The sequence below is a fragment of the Lactuca virosa genome, chromosome 7 (genome assembly GCF_052849685.1).
Source record: "Lactuca virosa cultivar CGN04683 chromosome 7, Lactuca_virosa_CGN04683_v6, whole genome shotgun sequence".
Classification (NCBI taxonomy): domain Eukaryota; kingdom Viridiplantae; phylum Streptophyta; class Magnoliopsida; order Asterales; family Asteraceae; genus Lactuca; species Lactuca virosa.
Window position 1 is genome coordinate 11,478,012 of NC_136432.1, and position 18,623 is coordinate 11,496,634.

At 39.4% G+C, this 18,623-nt stretch overlaps 1 protein-coding gene across 1 annotated transcript in view; it reads right to left on the minus strand.

The window, feature by feature from the left end:
* Positions 1-14,310: 14,310 nt before the first annotated feature.
* Positions 14,311-18,623, minus strand: part of LOC145124287 (receptor-like serine/threonine-protein kinase At2g45590) — a 35,974-nt gene continuing 31,661 nt past the window's right edge. Inside the window, exons 2-3 of the mRNA XM_079059562.1 lie at positions 15,051-15,130; positions 14,311-14,330 (exon numbers count right to left, since the gene is read on the minus strand). Coding sequence (XP_078915688.1) covers positions 14,320-14,330; positions 15,051-15,130 — 91 coding nt within the window. The 3' untranslated portion in view covers positions 14,311-14,319. The remainder of the gene's footprint in view (positions 14,331-15,050; positions 15,131-18,623) is intronic.

The window sequence follows — 18,623 nt, forward strand, 5'->3', positions numbered from 1 at the left end:
GGCGGCACTGGAAGGAGAGGAAAAATTGCAAAATGACATGGCGGTTGATAAGAAGGTGGACATTCTGACGAAGGCACATAGTGCCATTCTGTTGAGCTTAACAGATGAAGTATTGAGGGAGGTCGTGGATCAAACAACTTCTTCTGGGCTCTGGGATAAATTTTGTGACAAGTACTAGAACAACTCACTGACGAACAGGTTGTATCTGAAGCATAGGTTGTACACTCTCAGAATGTCTAAAAGTACCCAAGTGAAAGATCATCTGAATAATTTCAATCGCATCATCTTGGATCTACAAGGTGTTGACATGAAGATTGAAGATGAAGATTATGCGCTCATTCTCTTATGTTCTCTTCCTAACTCATATGAGAATTTCGTTGATACCATGCTCTATGGTAGGACAATGATCACTGTGAATGATGTGAAGGACTCTCTGATGTCCAAGGAACTGAAAAGAAAAGTTTTAGTTGGAGAGGAGGTGTCCAGTTCCAGTTTATTTTCAGGGAGAGGGAGGACACAAGGTAGGAAAGGGGGAAACAGAGAGAGATCACGTTCCAAATTGAAGTCTAAAGGTTCATCGAATGCCAAGTGTTATAATTGTAAGGAGAAGAGGCACTTCAAGAGAAATTGTCCACAGATGAAGAATAGGAGGTCCAAGAGTGAATCAAGTAGCAATAACACCGTTGCTATGGTTCAGGATGAAAGGGGACGATGGTGATGTACCGACTGTATGTACATCAAGCTCTGTTGTTGCTTGGGTCTTGGATTCTGGAGCATCCTATCACATGGCGTATAATCGTGACTGGTTCGACTCCTTCAATTAGTGGGATGGCACAGTCAAGATGAGTGATTATTGGGTGAGTAGTATCAAAGGTAGTGGCACGGTGCAGATCAAGATGCACGATGGCATGGAAAGAAGTTGGATTGCTGGTACATTCCAGAACTTCTATAGAATCTAATTTCTCTTGGCACATTGGCTAAGAATGGGATGAGGTACGTTGGTGAAGGTGACTAGGTCAAAGTGACCAATGGCTCTCTAGTTATAATGGAAGGGAAAATGAATCATGGAGGGATCTATATCCTAGAAGGCAGTACGGTTATAGGAACGGTGGCTATCTCCTAATCCTTGGATTAAGGTGATGACAAGATAGAGTTGTGGCATCGTAGGTTGGGGCACATGAGTGAGAAGGGCATGTCAGTTCTAAGTAAATAAGGACTGCTTGATGAAGAGGCTACTAGAAAGATAACGTTTTATGAAGCTTGTGTTAAGGTAAAGCATCGTAAAGTGAAGTTTGGTACCGGTCAACACACAAGCAAGGAAATCCTGAAGTATGTTCACTCATATCTATGGGGTCATGTACCAGTGAAGTCTCAAGGAGGATGCTCATACTTTGTAACGTCATTAAAGACCAAATATGAGGTGTTTGGGAAGTTCAAGGAGTGGAAGACCATGGTTGAGAAAAGGACTGGAAAACAGGTCAAGACTCTGAGGACTGACAATGGGTTGGAGTTCTGCAATGCTCTATTTGATAATTTCTGCAAGGCAGAAGGTATAGTGAGGCACCGCACTGTACGACACACACCACAACAAAATGGAGTGGCAGAATAGATGAACCAAACACTCATGCAGCGTGCAAGGTGCATGTGGATATTTGCTAACTTATCCAAGCAATTTTAGGTGGAAGCAGTTAACATTGCTTTCTATCTGGTGAACAGATCACCATAAACTTCTATTGACTTGAAGACTCCTCAAGAGGTATGGTCCGGGAAACCCTCTGACTATTCTGGTTTACATATATTTGGATGCCCGCATATGCTCATGTGAATGATGGTAAACTTGAGCCAAGGGAAATGAAGTGAATATTTCTAGGATATGCGACAGGAGTAAAAGGTTATCGATTGTGGTGTACAGAAGAAGGAAGAACTCCTAAATTTATCATGATCAGAGATGTGACCTTTGATGAATCTGCCATGGGTAACCATGGAGGAGGTGATACAAGTCAAGCATGAAACAAAGATCAGGGTGCTATCCAGAAGGTGGAGTTTGCAAATCAAACTCCAGACAGAGTTGTGATAAGTGACAAAGAGCAAGGCGTGGCAGTAAACGGGCTGGACAAGATGAAACCCAAGAGCAACCCATGAGATCTTCGTCCAGTGGTGTTGATGCCGGGAAGGATGATATGTCTCAATCTATAGCAAATAGAAGATCAAAGAGCGTCATTCGATAACATGATAGATATGTGGGATGTGTGAATTCAGGTGAACTTAACTCCATTACTTTTTCTTTAGCAATAGGAGAAGACATTGACACTGAGGAGCCTCAATCGTATAAAGAGGTTGTGGCGAGTAAAGAAGAAAATGACTAGTTGATGGCCATGAATGAAGAAATGCAATCTTTAGAGAAGAATGAAACACGGGATCTTCTTCCATTACCAAAGGGAGCAAAGCCAATGGGGATGCAAATGGATCTTTAAGAAGAAAGAATGGATACCATGAGTTGAACCAGCTAGGTTCAAGGCAAGGTTGGTGGCAAAAGGGTTTTCTCAGAAAAAAGGAATTGATTATCACGATGTGTTCTCACCGGTCGTGAAGCCCAAAATTGTTGGATTAGGTTTCTAAGCCCATAACTATAATTGGTATGTACTTGACTCGATAGTAGCATGGTCCTTTTGGGTTGCCTTCACTAGAGCAATTTGATAGGATGGATTTTGAGAAAGAGGTAATTTGTGATTTATTAATATATTATATGAATAATATATTAATTGAGAAATCCTATTATTTAATTGGTATTGGTCAAGAATTAATTTGGAATTAATTTACTGATCAAAAGAGACCGATTAAATTTATGGGGACTGATTAGGTAAATCAGTAATACTTATAGTTTGGGCTAATGATCCATGTTGATTAGGGATGGACTAAGACTACATGGGAGTCCATGAAGGCTTAGTCCAAAGGGCCTATCAAATGTGAAGAGTCATGGTGAATTAGGGTTTACATGTAAGAAACCCTAGGAATTCCACACTATAAAAGTAACCCCTAGCATCCCTAAAATCGGCCGATAAGAATTCCAAGGTGAAACCCTAGCCGATTTGTGCTCCCTAACCTCTCTCTCATAAGCCTCCTCTTGCTTTTGGTGTTTGTGACTTATTTGAGGTATCACATTTGAGGTACTAAGCTCTTGAAAGGCCAAGAACTACAAGCTACAACAAAGAGGTATTAATCTAACTAGTTTTTATGTTTTATATCTCCAATTGCATGCTAGCTAGGGTATATGCTTTGGATAAAATGTAATTGCATGTATAACTTGAGAAAACTTAGATCCAAAGAATTTAGGGTTGTATGTGCACCATAGGATTGTTATAGTGCTCAAAACCCATCAGTGGTATCAGAGCCTAGGTTGTTTTCTGTTATATTGATGCATTGATTAATTATTCAAAGCAAAAGGAAAATATTTTTTTGAAACTGCCTGATGACCACGACGTGGTCAAAGTCACCACGAAGTGGTGTCTCGTCAGTTAGCAGATTTTCAGTTTTTTTGGCCAAGAATTGGATTAGGATCATTACCACAAACTGTTTTGATTGTTAAAATTCGATTTTTCTTATAATGTAATGATTATCCTCATCAATTGAATGATGATTGTCAAATTTTAAGATAATTACTTGATTTTGTGAAAAACTAATTATTTGTAGAATTTGATTTAAATCATCTTGATATATGAAATGAGATTAGGTCAATTTTGTGATATAATTAATTATATGGTTAATTTAATTGTTTACAAATTGATCCAAGAGTTTTGAAAAGTTTCAAAATTTTCCCTCAAGTTTTGGAATTTAAAAAGATTGATTAAAAGGCTTAATTTTGAAATATTTAAATTCTTAACCCTAGAGTTTTAAAAGTGTAAAATTCAACCATTATACTATTATAATATTAAAAGCTTAATACTTATATATATATATATATATATATATATATATATATATATATGTATAAGACAGTCAGTCTTACCGTTAGTAGGCCGCATTCACGAAGCTGGTCTATATGGGGGTATAAGGAAATTGCCTATAAAATGGCGATTGAATGGGTGTCCACTCTCACCCACTGCTTCCTTGACTAGTGGAGGGTCGTTAGCCGAACGAGTAGGATAGGACATTAATTCTCATTAAAAAGTATAATGATAATTATAAAAGTAACTAAATGTTTTTCATAAATTTTCAATCTTAGTTACTTTAGGAAAAATGTGAAAATGGTGCTATTCCATGAATTTGCACTTTGCACCTTGCCAAGTCGTTAGTGAAGCATGTGTGGTTAACCGGCACACTAACATGGACTAACAAGGGTGGCAAAGGGTAGCTCGAGAATTGTCATAGATCAATGGAGCGTGTGTGGTTAACCGACACATTGATTAGGTGGTAAATGACTCGAGAGTGCAAAGCAAATTTGCATGGTTATTCACATCTTGTTTGTGATCCTCGGTATCCCAGTCACAAACTTGAAGGACATAATCGAGATTAAACATGCCATTGAAAGGTTCAATGAATCTCAAAGATCTAGGATTTTCATAAAACTTAATTCTTTTAAATTTTGGTTTTGGGTGGTGAAAATTGGTAAATCGTAATTTACCTCCCTTCACATAATTTGCAATTAGATTACGACATCCCTTTTCTAAGTTGTGAATTATTGTGTTTGAGTCCTAACCTTAATATTTCATTTGGGTGTTATATTAATGAATTCCTATCTAATGAAACTTGTCTTTCTTTTTCAGATGTCTACCTCAAACAACGCTTCGAACTCAAAATCTTCCGGCTCTTTCTCCCTCATGAACTTATGTGGGAGGGTCATTTTCGATGGGTCGAATTTCAATGACTGGATTCGAAACATTCAATTGGCCATTCGATACGAGGAAAAGGAATATGTCCTCGACAAAGAGCTAAAGGAGATTGGCGAAGAAACTGATACTCCTAATCATTTAGCTGAGTATAGGGATCATGAGAAGGACGCGACAAAGGTGTCGTGCATCATGATAGCCACTATGACTTCTGAGCTTCAAAAGTCCTACGAGGAATTCTGGCCTTTCGAGATGCACCAAGACTTGATGGAAAGGTACCATCAGAGTGCTCGACAAGAAAGGTATGAAATCATTGCCTCCATGATAACAACAAAAATGAAGGATGGAGAGCCCATCACGACCCACTTGCAAAAGATGCAAAGATATGTGGACCGCTTGCTAAAGTTGAATGTCAATTTCGACGAAGAGTTGGATATTGACATTATCCTACACTCCTTACCTTCTTGTTATGATCAGTTCCGTATGACTTATCATTTGAACAAGGAGGAAGTCACTCTAAGCAAGCTTCTAGGCCTTCGGAGAACTGTTGAAAGTAGTTTAAAAGGCAATTCTGTTGTACCCACTCCTATTGCTGCTGCCCCAGTCCTGGCAATTGGACATGGTAAAGGGAAGAAAAATGAAAGCTCCTTCAAAGAATCACAAGGGAAAGTCTCGTGATGGATCCTCTTTTAGTAGGTCCAAAGGTGGTTCTACTACTCCCTCATCCAATCCAAAGGAAGCATAGTGCTTTCATTGTCATGAAAAAGGGCATTGGAAACGAAGCTGCCCTAAATACTTGCAGGACATTATGGATGGGAAGATAAAGCCCACCTTTGTAGGTATTTACACTATTCAATCTAACAACTCATCACATGCTAGTTCTTGGGTCCTTGATACAGGATGTGGTTTTCACATTTGTTCTGATTTGCATGGTCTAAAAATAAGTAGGGATGTGGAGCACGGGAAGATGAACTTGGTCATAGGGAATAGGAAAGCGTCGCCTGTCACCATGTAACACCGAAATTTTCAAACCAAAATTTTCATTTCAAACATAAAAATTGATGGGTTTGTGCCAAAAGAACATCCTATGTGCTCATGCAAACCCTAATGCTTGGATCTAGGTTTCACTAATTGCACATGCATTCATCCAAGTCTTGCAAACCCTAGATCTAATAGGTATAATTCAAAATTAACATAATCAAAGCAGATCTAGATGATTACCTCTTGTTACTTGCTTGAATCTTATTGTCTTTAAAGCTTAGAGTCACAAGTGTCACTCCTCTAATGGCTTACAAACACCACAAGCAATAGGATGATCTTGGAGAGAGGTTGGAGGCTCTAGAATTCGGCTCTTGCACTCTTAGGAATAGGGTTAGCCAATTTCTGAAGCCTAAGGGGTCTATTTATACTTGTGTTGCTAGGGTTTCAGTCAAAACCCTAATTGGATAGCTTAGGCCTTAAGCAGTCCAAAGAATCTTCCAGAATAAGGCCTTGGACGAAAATTAGATGGGCTCCCACTCTATTTTCGTCCACCCCTTAATCCCAAAGGATTCTCAGCCCAAATCAACTATCGCACAATTGACAGTTCCAGTCCCCTTTACTTAATTAATCTCTTTTAACCACATAATTAATTCTTAATTAATTCTTGTCTAATATTAATTAAATTATATGACTTCTCTTTTAATATATTATTCATATAACATATTAATAAATCATAATAACCTCTTTATTCATAAATCATCCTATCATGTTGCTTTGGTGAAGGCAACCCAAAAGGACCATGCACAACCGGGTCAAGTACTTACCAAATATAGTTACGGGCTTAGACACTAATCCAACAGTCTCCCACTTGGATAAGTCTAGTAACTACAAATGCAAATACAATCCAATTAGCAATCGTAGCTCTCAAAGACGTTGTCAAACTCTGATCTTATCAGTAATCTGTCCTTTAGATAAGGGATCGTATAATCCTCTGTTCTAGATATCGTGCGGACAATTACATGGAACACAGTCATACTTATTGTCCAGCAGTTAGTTTCTTGATCTCTGATTTTTTTGACATAGAACTTAATTGAAGACATCAATTCAGTCCTGACCGGGCCCGACACATAAGTCAAATCAAATCATCGAGGGGCCCTGATATCGCTTTACCCTCTTAGGATAAAAGGAACATATAAACTTTGACTTATATGCATTTACTACCCACTAATCAAATCATACACAACAATGCGTTTTATAACACCAAGTTACTGATGCGTTTACGCATTATCAATGCACAACTAATTAGCAAACTATAAACCATATATCTAGGTTTTAAGACCATATGATATTATCGTCTTGCGATCACTCGTGATAAATTCCATGAAGTTATTCCAGCAAGCGTGGGTTTATTCCAATGCTCAAGTTCATAAGCACTCATGAACGTTGTCGCAAACTTTTGCTATGTCTAATACACTTTAGACAATCTACACACCAATTCATGACAATCTTCATTCATACCTACTTCCAACATATGAACGACTGTGGACCGTTCGAATAATCTTGTTATTCAGGAAGTCAAAACATGCAAAATGAAACAATAGGTAAATAATTAACATAAGACAGTAACATTACTAATAAATAATACTCCTTTATTTCATCATCGAATGTTAATTACAATTTATCTATTACACGTTTCTAAACTATCTAATCTAAACTAATATCATCCTCAGCCCGATGCTCCTAGCGTGCTGCAAGTGCTTAACCCTGCTCAGTCCCTTCGTAAGCGGATCTACTGGGTTATCCTCTGACGATACCCCCTTCACTACGAGGAGTGCTTCTTCCAACCGATGTCGAATAAAGTGATATTTTCTAGTCGATATGTCGAGATCTGCCATGATCCCTGGGTTCCTTAGTCAAGGCAACCGCTCCTTCATTATCACAGAAAATTTCCATGGGCTCCTTTATGGCTGGCACAACTCCAAGGTCTCCGATGAAGTTCTTCAACCATATTGCCTCCTTTGACGCTTCGCTCGCCGCTATATATTCTGATTCGCACGTTGAATCAGCTACGGTCTCCTGCTTGGAACTCTTCCAAGTCACTGCTCCTCCATTTAAGGTAAAGACCCAGCCCGACTGCGAACGGTAGTTGTCCCTGTCGGTCTGAAAGCTGGCGTCACTGTACCCTCGCACTTTTAAGTCATCACTCCCACCGAGGACTAGAAACCATTCCTTGGTCCTCCGAAGGTACTTAAGAATGTTCTTGACTGCGGTCCAATGTGCTTTGCCAAGATTTCCCTGATACCTGCTGACCATGCTCAAAGCAAAGGCTACATCAGGGCGAGTGCAAGTCATAGCATACATAATCGAGCCAACTGTGAAAGTGTATGGTACTCGGCTCATTTCTGCTATCTCGACTTCGATACTCGGGATTTGAGTCTTACTCAACTTAGCATTACTTTGGATTGGTAACTCCCCCTTCTTTGAATTCTCCATACTAAAACGTTTTAGTACCTTGTCCAAGTAAGTATTCTGACTAAGTCCTATTAGTCTCTTACTTCTGTTTCTCACTATCCTTATTCCCAAAATATAGGCAGCCTCTCCGAGGTCCTTCATAGTGAAGCACTTCCCGATCCAGGACTTAACTTCTTGCAGTGTCGGGATGTCGTTTCCTATGAGTAGTATGTCGTCGACATACAATATGAGGAAGCTTACTATACTCCCACTGGCTTTGACATATACACATGATTCATCTTCGCTTCGCAGAAAGCCAAACTCTTTAGCTTTCTCATCGAAACAAAGATTCCATCTGCGAGATGCTTGCTTAAGTCCATAAATGGACTTATCAAGCTTACACACTCTATTGGGATGCTTCACATTGACAAAACCCTCTGGCCGAGCCATGTAAACATCCTCAGCTAAATTCCCATTAAGGAAAGCGGTTTTGACATCCATTTTCCATATTTCATAATCATGAAATGCGGCAATGGCTAGTATTACCCTGATAGACTTTATCTTCGCAACTGGTGAGAAGGTTTCATCATAGTCAACTCTGGGAGTTTGAGTGAAACCCTTGGCAACTAATCGCGCCTTATAGGTGTGTACATTACCATCCATGTCGGTCTTCTTCTTGAAGATCCACTTGCACCCGACCATCTTTCGACCTGGTACATTGTCAACCAAATTCCAAACTTGTTTGTCATACATGGACTGAATCTCGCTGTCCATCGCCTTTTTCCACTTCGCAGACTCCAGGCCTGCAATGGCTTCCTTATAGCTGTTAGGTTTGTCGAAATTTATTAGTGTACTATCACAAATATACGTATCCCCTTCTGTAGTAATATGAAAACCATATAACTGGGGTTGAACCCTAACTCTTTCGGAACGTTTAAGAGGTAATGACTCGTCAATCGGTTCAACCGGAGTTTCCTCCTCGGGTTCAGCGCCAGTGTTAGAGGTTCCTTCATCACTCGACTCTTGAAGCTCTTCAAGATCTATTTGCCTCCCACTGTCCCCTTGGCTTATGAGTTCTCGCTCTCGGAAAACCCCTCTCCTCGCAACGAAGACAACATTGTCACTCGGTCTATAGAATAGATATCCAAAGGACTTCTGTGGGTAGTCGATGAAAATACATCGCTCACTACGAGGTTCGAGCTTGTCGTGAGTCACTCGTCTTACAAAAACCTCGCAAACCCAAACCTTGATGTATGCTAACGAGGGAGCTTTCCCTGTCCACATCTCGTGAGGTGTTTTGGCAGCCTTCTTCGTAGGGACTAAGTTAAGGATATGGGTGGCAGTCTCTAAGGCATACCCCCAGAATGAGATAGGTAGCGAGGCACGACTCATCATGGAACGAACCATGTCTAGCAAGATTCGATTACGCCTCTTAGCCACACCATTCAATTGTGGTGTCCTAGGTGGCGTCAATTGCGAAACAATTCGCGTTCCTTGAGGTAGTCATGGAATTCAAGACTTAGGTACTCTCCACCTCGATCAGATCGAAGCATCTTGATTTTCCTGCCCAACTGATTCTCCACTTCTTGCTTGAACTCTTTGAAGTTTTCAAAGGTTTCTGACTTATGCTTGATTAAGTAGATATAACTATATCTCCTATAATCATCGGTAAAAGTCACGTAGTAGCGGTAGGCATCCCTTGTGGTGGATCTAAATGGTCCACATACATCTGTATGTATGAGGTCCATTAAACCCTCACCCCTCGCATAAGTTCCAGTGAAGGGTGACTTGGTCATCTTTCCAAGTAAACAAGATTCGCACACGTCATCGTCCCTAAGGTCGAATGACTCCAACACTCCATCCTTTTGGAGTTGGGCTATGCGCTTCTTGTTGACATGTCCAAGACAACAATGCCACAAGCATGCTTTATCCAAATCATTGGAAGAATCAATATACAACACATCATTTCCTAGTTTGTCTACAACCATCACAGTTTCATATATTCCATTACAAGGCAATGCTTCAAAATATAAAACACTATTAAGATAAGCATAAATAGAACCCTTTTCATTATCAAATGAATATCTAAATCCTTGTCTATATAAACCATGAAATGAAATGATGTTTCTTGCCATATCAGGCGAATAGCAACAATTATTTAAATCTAAACCTAATCCATTACTAAGCACTAAAGAATATACTCCAATCTTCGTGACAGGCGACGATCTTCTGTTTCCTATGAATAGGTTTATCCTTCCACGCTCCACATCCCTATTTCTTCTTAGTCCCTGCAAATCAGAACATATGTGAAAACCACATCCTGTATCAAGAACCCAAGAAATAGCATGCGATGAATCATTAGATTTAATAGTGTAAATACCTGCGAAGGACGGCTTGATCTTCCCATCCTTGATAGCTTGCAGATATTCAGGGCAGCTTCTTTTCCAATGCCCTATCTTGTGGCCGTGGTGGCACTCTGCCTCCTTAGGGTTAGAGTTGGGTTTAGCAGAACCAACTTTGGTTCCACTAGAAGAGGTACCATCTTGGGACTTTCCCTTGTGGTGGCTCTTTGAGGGAGCCTTCCTCTTCTTACCTTTCCCTTGCCCTATTGCCAAGACAGGGGCAACAGTAGGAGTTGGAGTTAATGCAACAGTTTTATCTTTGAGGTTGCTCAAAGCAGTCCTCAACAGTCCTTGAAGCTTGCTTAAGGTGACCTCGTCCTTATTCATGTGCTAGGTCATGCGGAACTGGCTATAGCAGGGAGGCAAGGAATGAAGGATGATTTCAATTGCCAGCTCTTCATCAAAGTTCACATTCAACGTTAGCAGGTGATCGACATATCTCTGCATCTTTTGCAGATGAGCAGTAAGGGACTCTCCATTACCCATTTTGGTAGTGATCATCGAAGTGATGATCTCGTACCTTTCTTGCCTAGCGCTTTGGTGGTACCGGTCCAGCAGATCCTGATGCATTTCATAGGGGTACATGTCCTCATAGGACTTTTGGAGTTCTGCAGTCATAGTCGCTAGCATGATGCAATGGACTTTCGTGGCATCATGCTCATGGGCCTCAAAGGCCGCGATCTCTTCAGCAGTAGCAGTGTTGAGGTTGATTTCCTTCAGCTTCTCATCCAGGACATACTATTTGTCCTCGTAACGAGTGACCATGCAAATTTTGCGGATCCAATCATTGAAATTGGACCCGTCAAAGATCACTATCCCACACAAGTTCATGAGTGAGAACGAGCTAGAGGAAGTAGAACCAGAAGCGTTGTTGTTGACGTTTGACATCTGAAAAAGGAAAAAGAACAAAGTTTGATTAGAAATGAATCCTCAATTAAACACCCAGATGAGAAATTAGGGCTAGGATCCAACAACATTACTTACAAATTAGAAAAGGGATGTCGTAATCTAACAAGCAAATAATTTGAAGGTAAGTGAATGACGATTCACTAATTCTCCACCATGAAAAACGAAAAAGAGATTAAGTTTTAAATGTATTTAAAACTCCTAGATCTTTTGAGATTCATTGAACCTTTCAATGGCATGTTTAAATCTCGATATGCCCCTCTAGTTTGTGACTGGGATGCTGAGGATCACAAAGCAGGTGTGAATAACCATGCAAATGTACTTGGTGCCCTCATTATTACAGTCACCTATTCGATGTGCGGGTTAACCACACACGCTCCATCGAACTATGAAAAACAATGAGTCATCCTTTGCCACCTTTGCTTAGAACCCAATTAATGTACTGGTTAACCACACATGCTCCATTAACGTCTTAGCAAGGGTACAAAGTGTAATTTCATGGAATTGCATCAAATTCACTTTTGCATAAAGTAACTAAGATTGGGAATTTTTTTGAAAAAAAACATTTAGTTACTTTTATAATTCATTATACTTATTAATGAGTAAGGGGTTGCCCTATCCTCCCCGTTCGGCTAACGACCCTCCACCAATCAAGGAAGCGGTGAGTGAGAGTGGACACCCATTAAACGGCCATTTTATAGGCCATAACCTTATATCCCCCTTATAGATCGGCTTCGTGAATGAGGCCTACTAACGGTAAGACTAGCATTTAAGTTATATATATATATATATATATATATATATATATATATATATATATATATATATATATATATATATATATATATATATATATATATATATATATATATATATATATATATTAATCATATAATATTATAAAGTATAAGGTTGAATTTTAAAACTAGTAAAATTCTAAGGTTTGAAATTTAAATAGTTCAAATTAAACTTTTAATCACAAAATTTAAATTTCAAAACTTGAGGACAAGTTTTTGAACTTTTCAAAACACAAAGGATCAAATAGAAAATAATTTAAATTAAACAATTAATTTAATGATTATCTAAATTTGACCTAATCAATTTTATTCATAAGATAATTCAACAATTAATTCAAATAATCAAATATTATCAAATAATGAATTTATTATTTAAACAATTGGTAATTATCTTTTGATTTGGTAAGGATAATCATAAAACAGTAATAAAATTCGGATTTTATTAGTCAAAAACGATTTAGGTAATTATCCTTAAGCAAAACAGCAAGAAATCCCGAAAATCCCTCTGACAGACGCTCCGACTCGCCGAGTCCCCTTATGGACTCGTTGAGTTCATCCTACTCGTCGAGCCCACTATGGGACTCGCCGAGTCTGTCAGTCAGGGGGCAAAAAATTCGATTTTAAAGATTGAATGAAGACACAAAGCATCAATACAATAGAAACCAATCAAGGCTCTGATACCACTGATGGGTTTGTACCAAAAGAACATCCTACGTGCTCATGCAAACCCTAATGCTTGGATCTAGGTTTCACTAATTGTACATGCATTCATCCAAGTCTTGCAAACCCTAGATCTAATAGGTATATTTCGAAATTAACATAATCAAAACAGATCTAGATGATTACCTCTTATTACTTGCTTGAATCTTCTTGTCTTCAAAGCTTAGAGTCACAAGTGTCACTCCTCTAATGGCTTACAAACACCACAAGCAAGAGGATGATCTTGGAGAGAGGTTGGAGGCTCTAGAATTTGGCTCTTGCACTCTTAGGAATAGGGTTAGCCGATTACTGAAGCCTAAGGGGTCTATTTATACTTGTGTTGCTAGGGTTTCAGTCAAAACCCTAATTGGATAGCTTAGGCCTTAAGCAGTCCAAAGAATCTTCCAGAATAAGGCCTTGGACGAAAATTAGATGGGCTCCCACTCTATTTTCGTCCACCCCTTAATCCCAAAGGATTCTCAGCCTAAATCAACTATCACACAATTGACAGTTCCAGTCCCATTTACTTAATTAATCTCTTTTAGCCACAAAATTAATTCTTAATTAATTCTTGTCTAATATTAATTAAATTATATGATTTCTCTTTTAATATATAATTCATATAACATATTAATAAATCATAATAACCTCTTTATTTATAAATCATCATATCATGTTGCTTTGGTGAAGGCAACCCAAAATGACCATGCACAACCGGGTCAAGTACTTACCAAATATAGTTACGGGCTTAGACACTAATCCAACAAAAATCAGATGTCATATTTCCCAAAAATATCAAGTATCAACATTAATACAATTTATTTATCAAAATTTGTTTTTCCCATGAACCAGGACCCTCCAAAATATATATCCAAATGCGAGTGTGTGTACAATCAAGCCGGGGCCTTCCCGCGATCATCGGAAGTAACTGAAACACATAACACATAACACGGTAAGCACGGAGCTTAGTGAGTTCCCCAAAATACCAGACACAGCTCATTAGCCACTCTAGGCCATAACTCAATAAGACCCTCCGGTCAATGTGTCTCAGTGGAACCCTCCGGTTCCAACTCAGTAAACTCATAGCAACAATATTCAACAATAATCGCAGGACATAATGCAGAATATAACAATACACAGATAAACACATAAAACAGCTCAATCAAGTAAAGATACCACTCTTGGTAAGTATAGTGAGAAGACTCACCTCGTAAGCAAGCTAAGTGAATGAATACTCTCGCACACGAATCACCAAGTCTAGCCTCCTCCTAATCACATAAGATAATTATATCTAATTAAATCTTTAAATTACACATTTTACTAAGTTATCTCTCTCTCTCTCTCTCTCTTGCAGTGGGAAAAGACCAATTTACCCCTCCATGGTTTTCCCAAAGACAGGGTTGACCAAACCCTAAGTGAACAGAAGTCAAACTCGAGTCAACAGTCCATATTGACCCTACTCGTCGAGTGCACTCATGGGACTTGACGAGTCTGCTCGCCATCCACAGAATCACTCAAAAGTCTGGCTCAACTCGCCGAGTTGACCCGTCAACTCGCTGAGTTGCTACACGATCAAAACCATCGGGACAACCCCATCCGACTCGCCGAGTCGGCTTCTTAACTCGGCGAGTCCATTCAGAATCATCTCTCATTCAGTCGTTTTCAAAGCAGAGGACCTCCCCGAACTCTGGATCTATACTCCTAAGGCTCATCTATCACATAAATTCACAGGCTTTACGTTCATGCATGGCATTTTGAGCTTAAAATGCCAAAACACACCCCAAAAAGGGTTTTTCACTCAAGATCACTATTATGGTTGGATAAAGCAGGGACTTCTGGACTCTAGGAACCTCACATGGTCCAGATCTGAAGTTCAACCCTCTCAATGAGCATGGAACACTCAAGGTCCTCATATTTGGGCGGAAAAACCCTAGATTCACCAATCATGAGATCTATACAAAATAATGAGAAAGGTGCAAGCTTTATACCTTTCCCAGAAGCTTTGGAGTGAAACAACATCGGATCTAGCAGCACCCTCTTGTCCCTTGGCTTAGAAGTCTTCTTTTCTCTTCACAAAATGCACCAAACACTCACAATTAGCAAATCACTCTCTCTCTAGGATCAAAGGTCGTTTAGGGTTTGCTCTCAAGGAAGGGTAGCTGCAAATGAGGCTATAAGTGCCTTTAAATAGGCCCCAAACCCGAAGATTTAGGGTTTCTCATTGCAGCGCCTACTCGGCGAGTCGGCTCTCGCACTCTTCGAGTAGGTCATTAATCCTACGTGGCACATCGCGACTCTACTAGACGAGTTGGAGCACCGACTCGTCGAGTAGCTCAAAAGATTAAAAAAAATAATAACAAATGATATACCTGGAATTCCGGATGTTACACACCAAGATTGGAGTTTATTCTTTATTGCTTTGTAATTGGTTAGATCTATATTTGAACAATTGTTGCTACTCGTCTGATATGGAGAAACGTTATTTCTTTTCATGGTTTTTATAAACAAGGTTTTAGATTTTCATTTAACAATGAAATTGGTTCTATTAATTCTTTTTATAATGATAAATTTTATTTTGAAGCATTGCCTTGTAATGGTATATATGAAACTGTGATGGTTGTAGACAACTTAGAAAATAATGTATTGCATATTGATTCATCCAATGGTTTGGACAAAGCATGCTTGTGGCATTGTCGTCTTGGACAAGTCAACAAGAAGCGTATAGCCCAACTCTAAAAGGATGGAGTGTTGGAGTCATTTGACTTAAAGTCAGATGACACGTGTGAATCTTGTTTGCTTGGAAAGATGACCAGGTCACCTTTGACTGGTACTTGTGAAAGGGGTGAGGGTTTTTTGGATCTCATACACACCGATGTGTGTAGACCCTTCAGATCCACCACAACGGATGCTAACTGATTCTATGTAACCTTTACCGACGATTCTAGTAGATATGTATATATCTACTTAATGAAGCACAAGTCGGAAACCTTTGAATTTTTCAAAGAGTTTAAGCAAGAAATGGAGAATCAATTGGGCAGGTAGATAAAGATGCTCCGATCCGATCTAGGTGTTGAGTATCTTAGTATTGGGTTCCACGACTATCTTAAGGAATGTGGAATTGTTTCACAATTGACGCCACCTAGGACACTGCAGCTTAATGTTGCGGATGAGAGGCGCAATCGAACCTTGATGGATATGGTTCATTCCATGATGAGTCGAGCTTCGTTACCTATCTCCTTTTGGGGGTATACTTTAGAGACTGCCACCCATATCATTAATCTAGTCCCAACTAAGAAGGTTGCCAAAATACCTCACGAAGTATGGATAGAGAAGGTTCCCTTGTTAGCACATATCAAGGTTTGGGGTTGCGCGGCTTTCGTAAGACGAGAGACTCGCGACAAGCTCGAACCTCGTAGTGAGCATTGTATTTTCATCGGCTACCTACAGAAATCCTTTGGATATTTGTTCTATAGACCTAGTGAGAACGTGGTCTTCGTAGCATGAAGGGGTGTCTTTCATGAAAGAGAAATCATATGCCAAGAGGATAGTGGGAGGCAAATTGACCTTGAAGAGCTGCAAGAGTTAAGCGATGAAGGAACCTCTAACACTAGCACTCAACCTGAGGATGAGACTCCTGTTGAACCAGTTAACCAGTCCTTACCTTTGAGACGTTCCAGTAGGGTTAGTGTTCCACCTGTGTTATATGGTTTTTGTTGGATTAATGTCTAAGTCCATAACTATAATTGGTAAGACTTGACCCAACCCGGCATGGTCTATTTGGGTTGCCTGGCATCATGCATTTGGATAGACTATAATGAGAGAAATAACACTTAAGGTTGGTTAATATATTATAAGTTCTAATATATTAATAAGGTTATTTAATTAGTATTGATCAAGAATTAATTTGGAACTAATTAAGTGATCAAAAGGAGACTAATTAAATATATGGGTTGATTGTGTAAATCATTCATTCTTATATATGTGGGCTTGTGATCCAAGATTCCTTATGTTGGACTAAGTCCATGGGGTGACCCATGGATACTCCATGGAGGTTAAAATCCATGGAGCATAAGGAATGGGTAAAGTTATGAGTTACATGGTGTAACCCTAATAGCCACCATATAAAAGAATCCCATGGCTCAAGAAATCGTGCACTAATGTGTGAGTGTGAGGGCTAGACGATTTCAAGGAGTGTTCAAGTTTCTCTCAAGTTATTCCAAGTGTATTTGGTGTTGTGTGAACCATTTGAGGTGTCACACTTGGGGCACTAGGCACTCAAGCTTCATGAAGACATTCTACATCAAAGAGGTATGTATTCTATCTTGTTATATTTATTATTTTGTATGCTAGATTAGGATAATACCTTGGATGTTCATAATTGTATGTATAATAGAGAAAACATAGATCCAAGGTATTTAGGGTTGCATGTACACTTAGGAGTGTTAGAATGCTCATAACCCAATAGTTTTCATATAACAAGTGAAGGTGATACGTTTATCAGTGATAGCACACTGGCAAATTTGGATGAACCTAAAAACTACAAGGAAGCCATGATGGGCCAAGAGTATGTGAAGTGGAAAGAGGTGATGGACAACGAGATTCAATCTATGTATGACAATCAAGTTTGGAACTTGGCTGACAATGTACAAGGTCGTAAGACGGTCGGGTGCAAATGGATCTTCAAGAAGAAGACCGACATGGATGGGAAAGTACACACATATAAGGCATGATTGGTTGCGAAGGGCTTTACTCAAACTCCTGGAGTTGACTATGACGAGACCTTCTCACCAGTAGCGAAGATCAAATCTGTAAGGTTTATGCTAGCCATAGCTGCGTTTCATGATTATGAAATATGGCAGATGGATGTCAAAACCGCTTTCCCTAATGGGAAGTTGGCTGAAGATGTTTACATGAGTTAGCCAGAGGGTTTTGTAGATGCGAAGTACCCTAATAGAGTGTGTAAGCTTGAGAAATCCATTTATGGATTAAAGCAAGCATCTCGCAAAAGGAATCTTTTTTCGATGAGAAAGTCAAAGAGTTTGGATTTTCGAGAAACGAGGATGAGTCCTGCGTATATGTCAAGGCTAGTGGAAGTATAGTTAGCTTTCTGGTATTGTATGTGGATGACATACTACTCATAGGAAACGACGTTCCAACCTTGCAGGAAGTCCTGGCTTGGGAAGTGTTTCGCTATGAAGGACCTCGGGGAAGCTGCTTACATTCTAGGGATAAGGATATTGAGAAATAGGAGTAAAAGACTAATAGGACTTAGTCAAAGTACCTACTTGGATAAGGTGTTGAAACGTTTCAACATGGAGAATTCTAAGAAATGAGAATTGCCTATCCAGAGCAATACTAAACTGAGTAAGACTCAGAGTCCGTGTACCGATGCCGAAATAGCATAAATGAGTCGAGTACCATATGCGTCTGCCGTTGGCTCGATCATGTATGCTATGACATGTAATCGCTTAGATGTGGCTTGTGCTTTGAGCATGGTTAGCCGATATCAAGGGAATCCTGGTATAACTTACTGAATAGCAGTAAAGAACATTCTTAAGTAC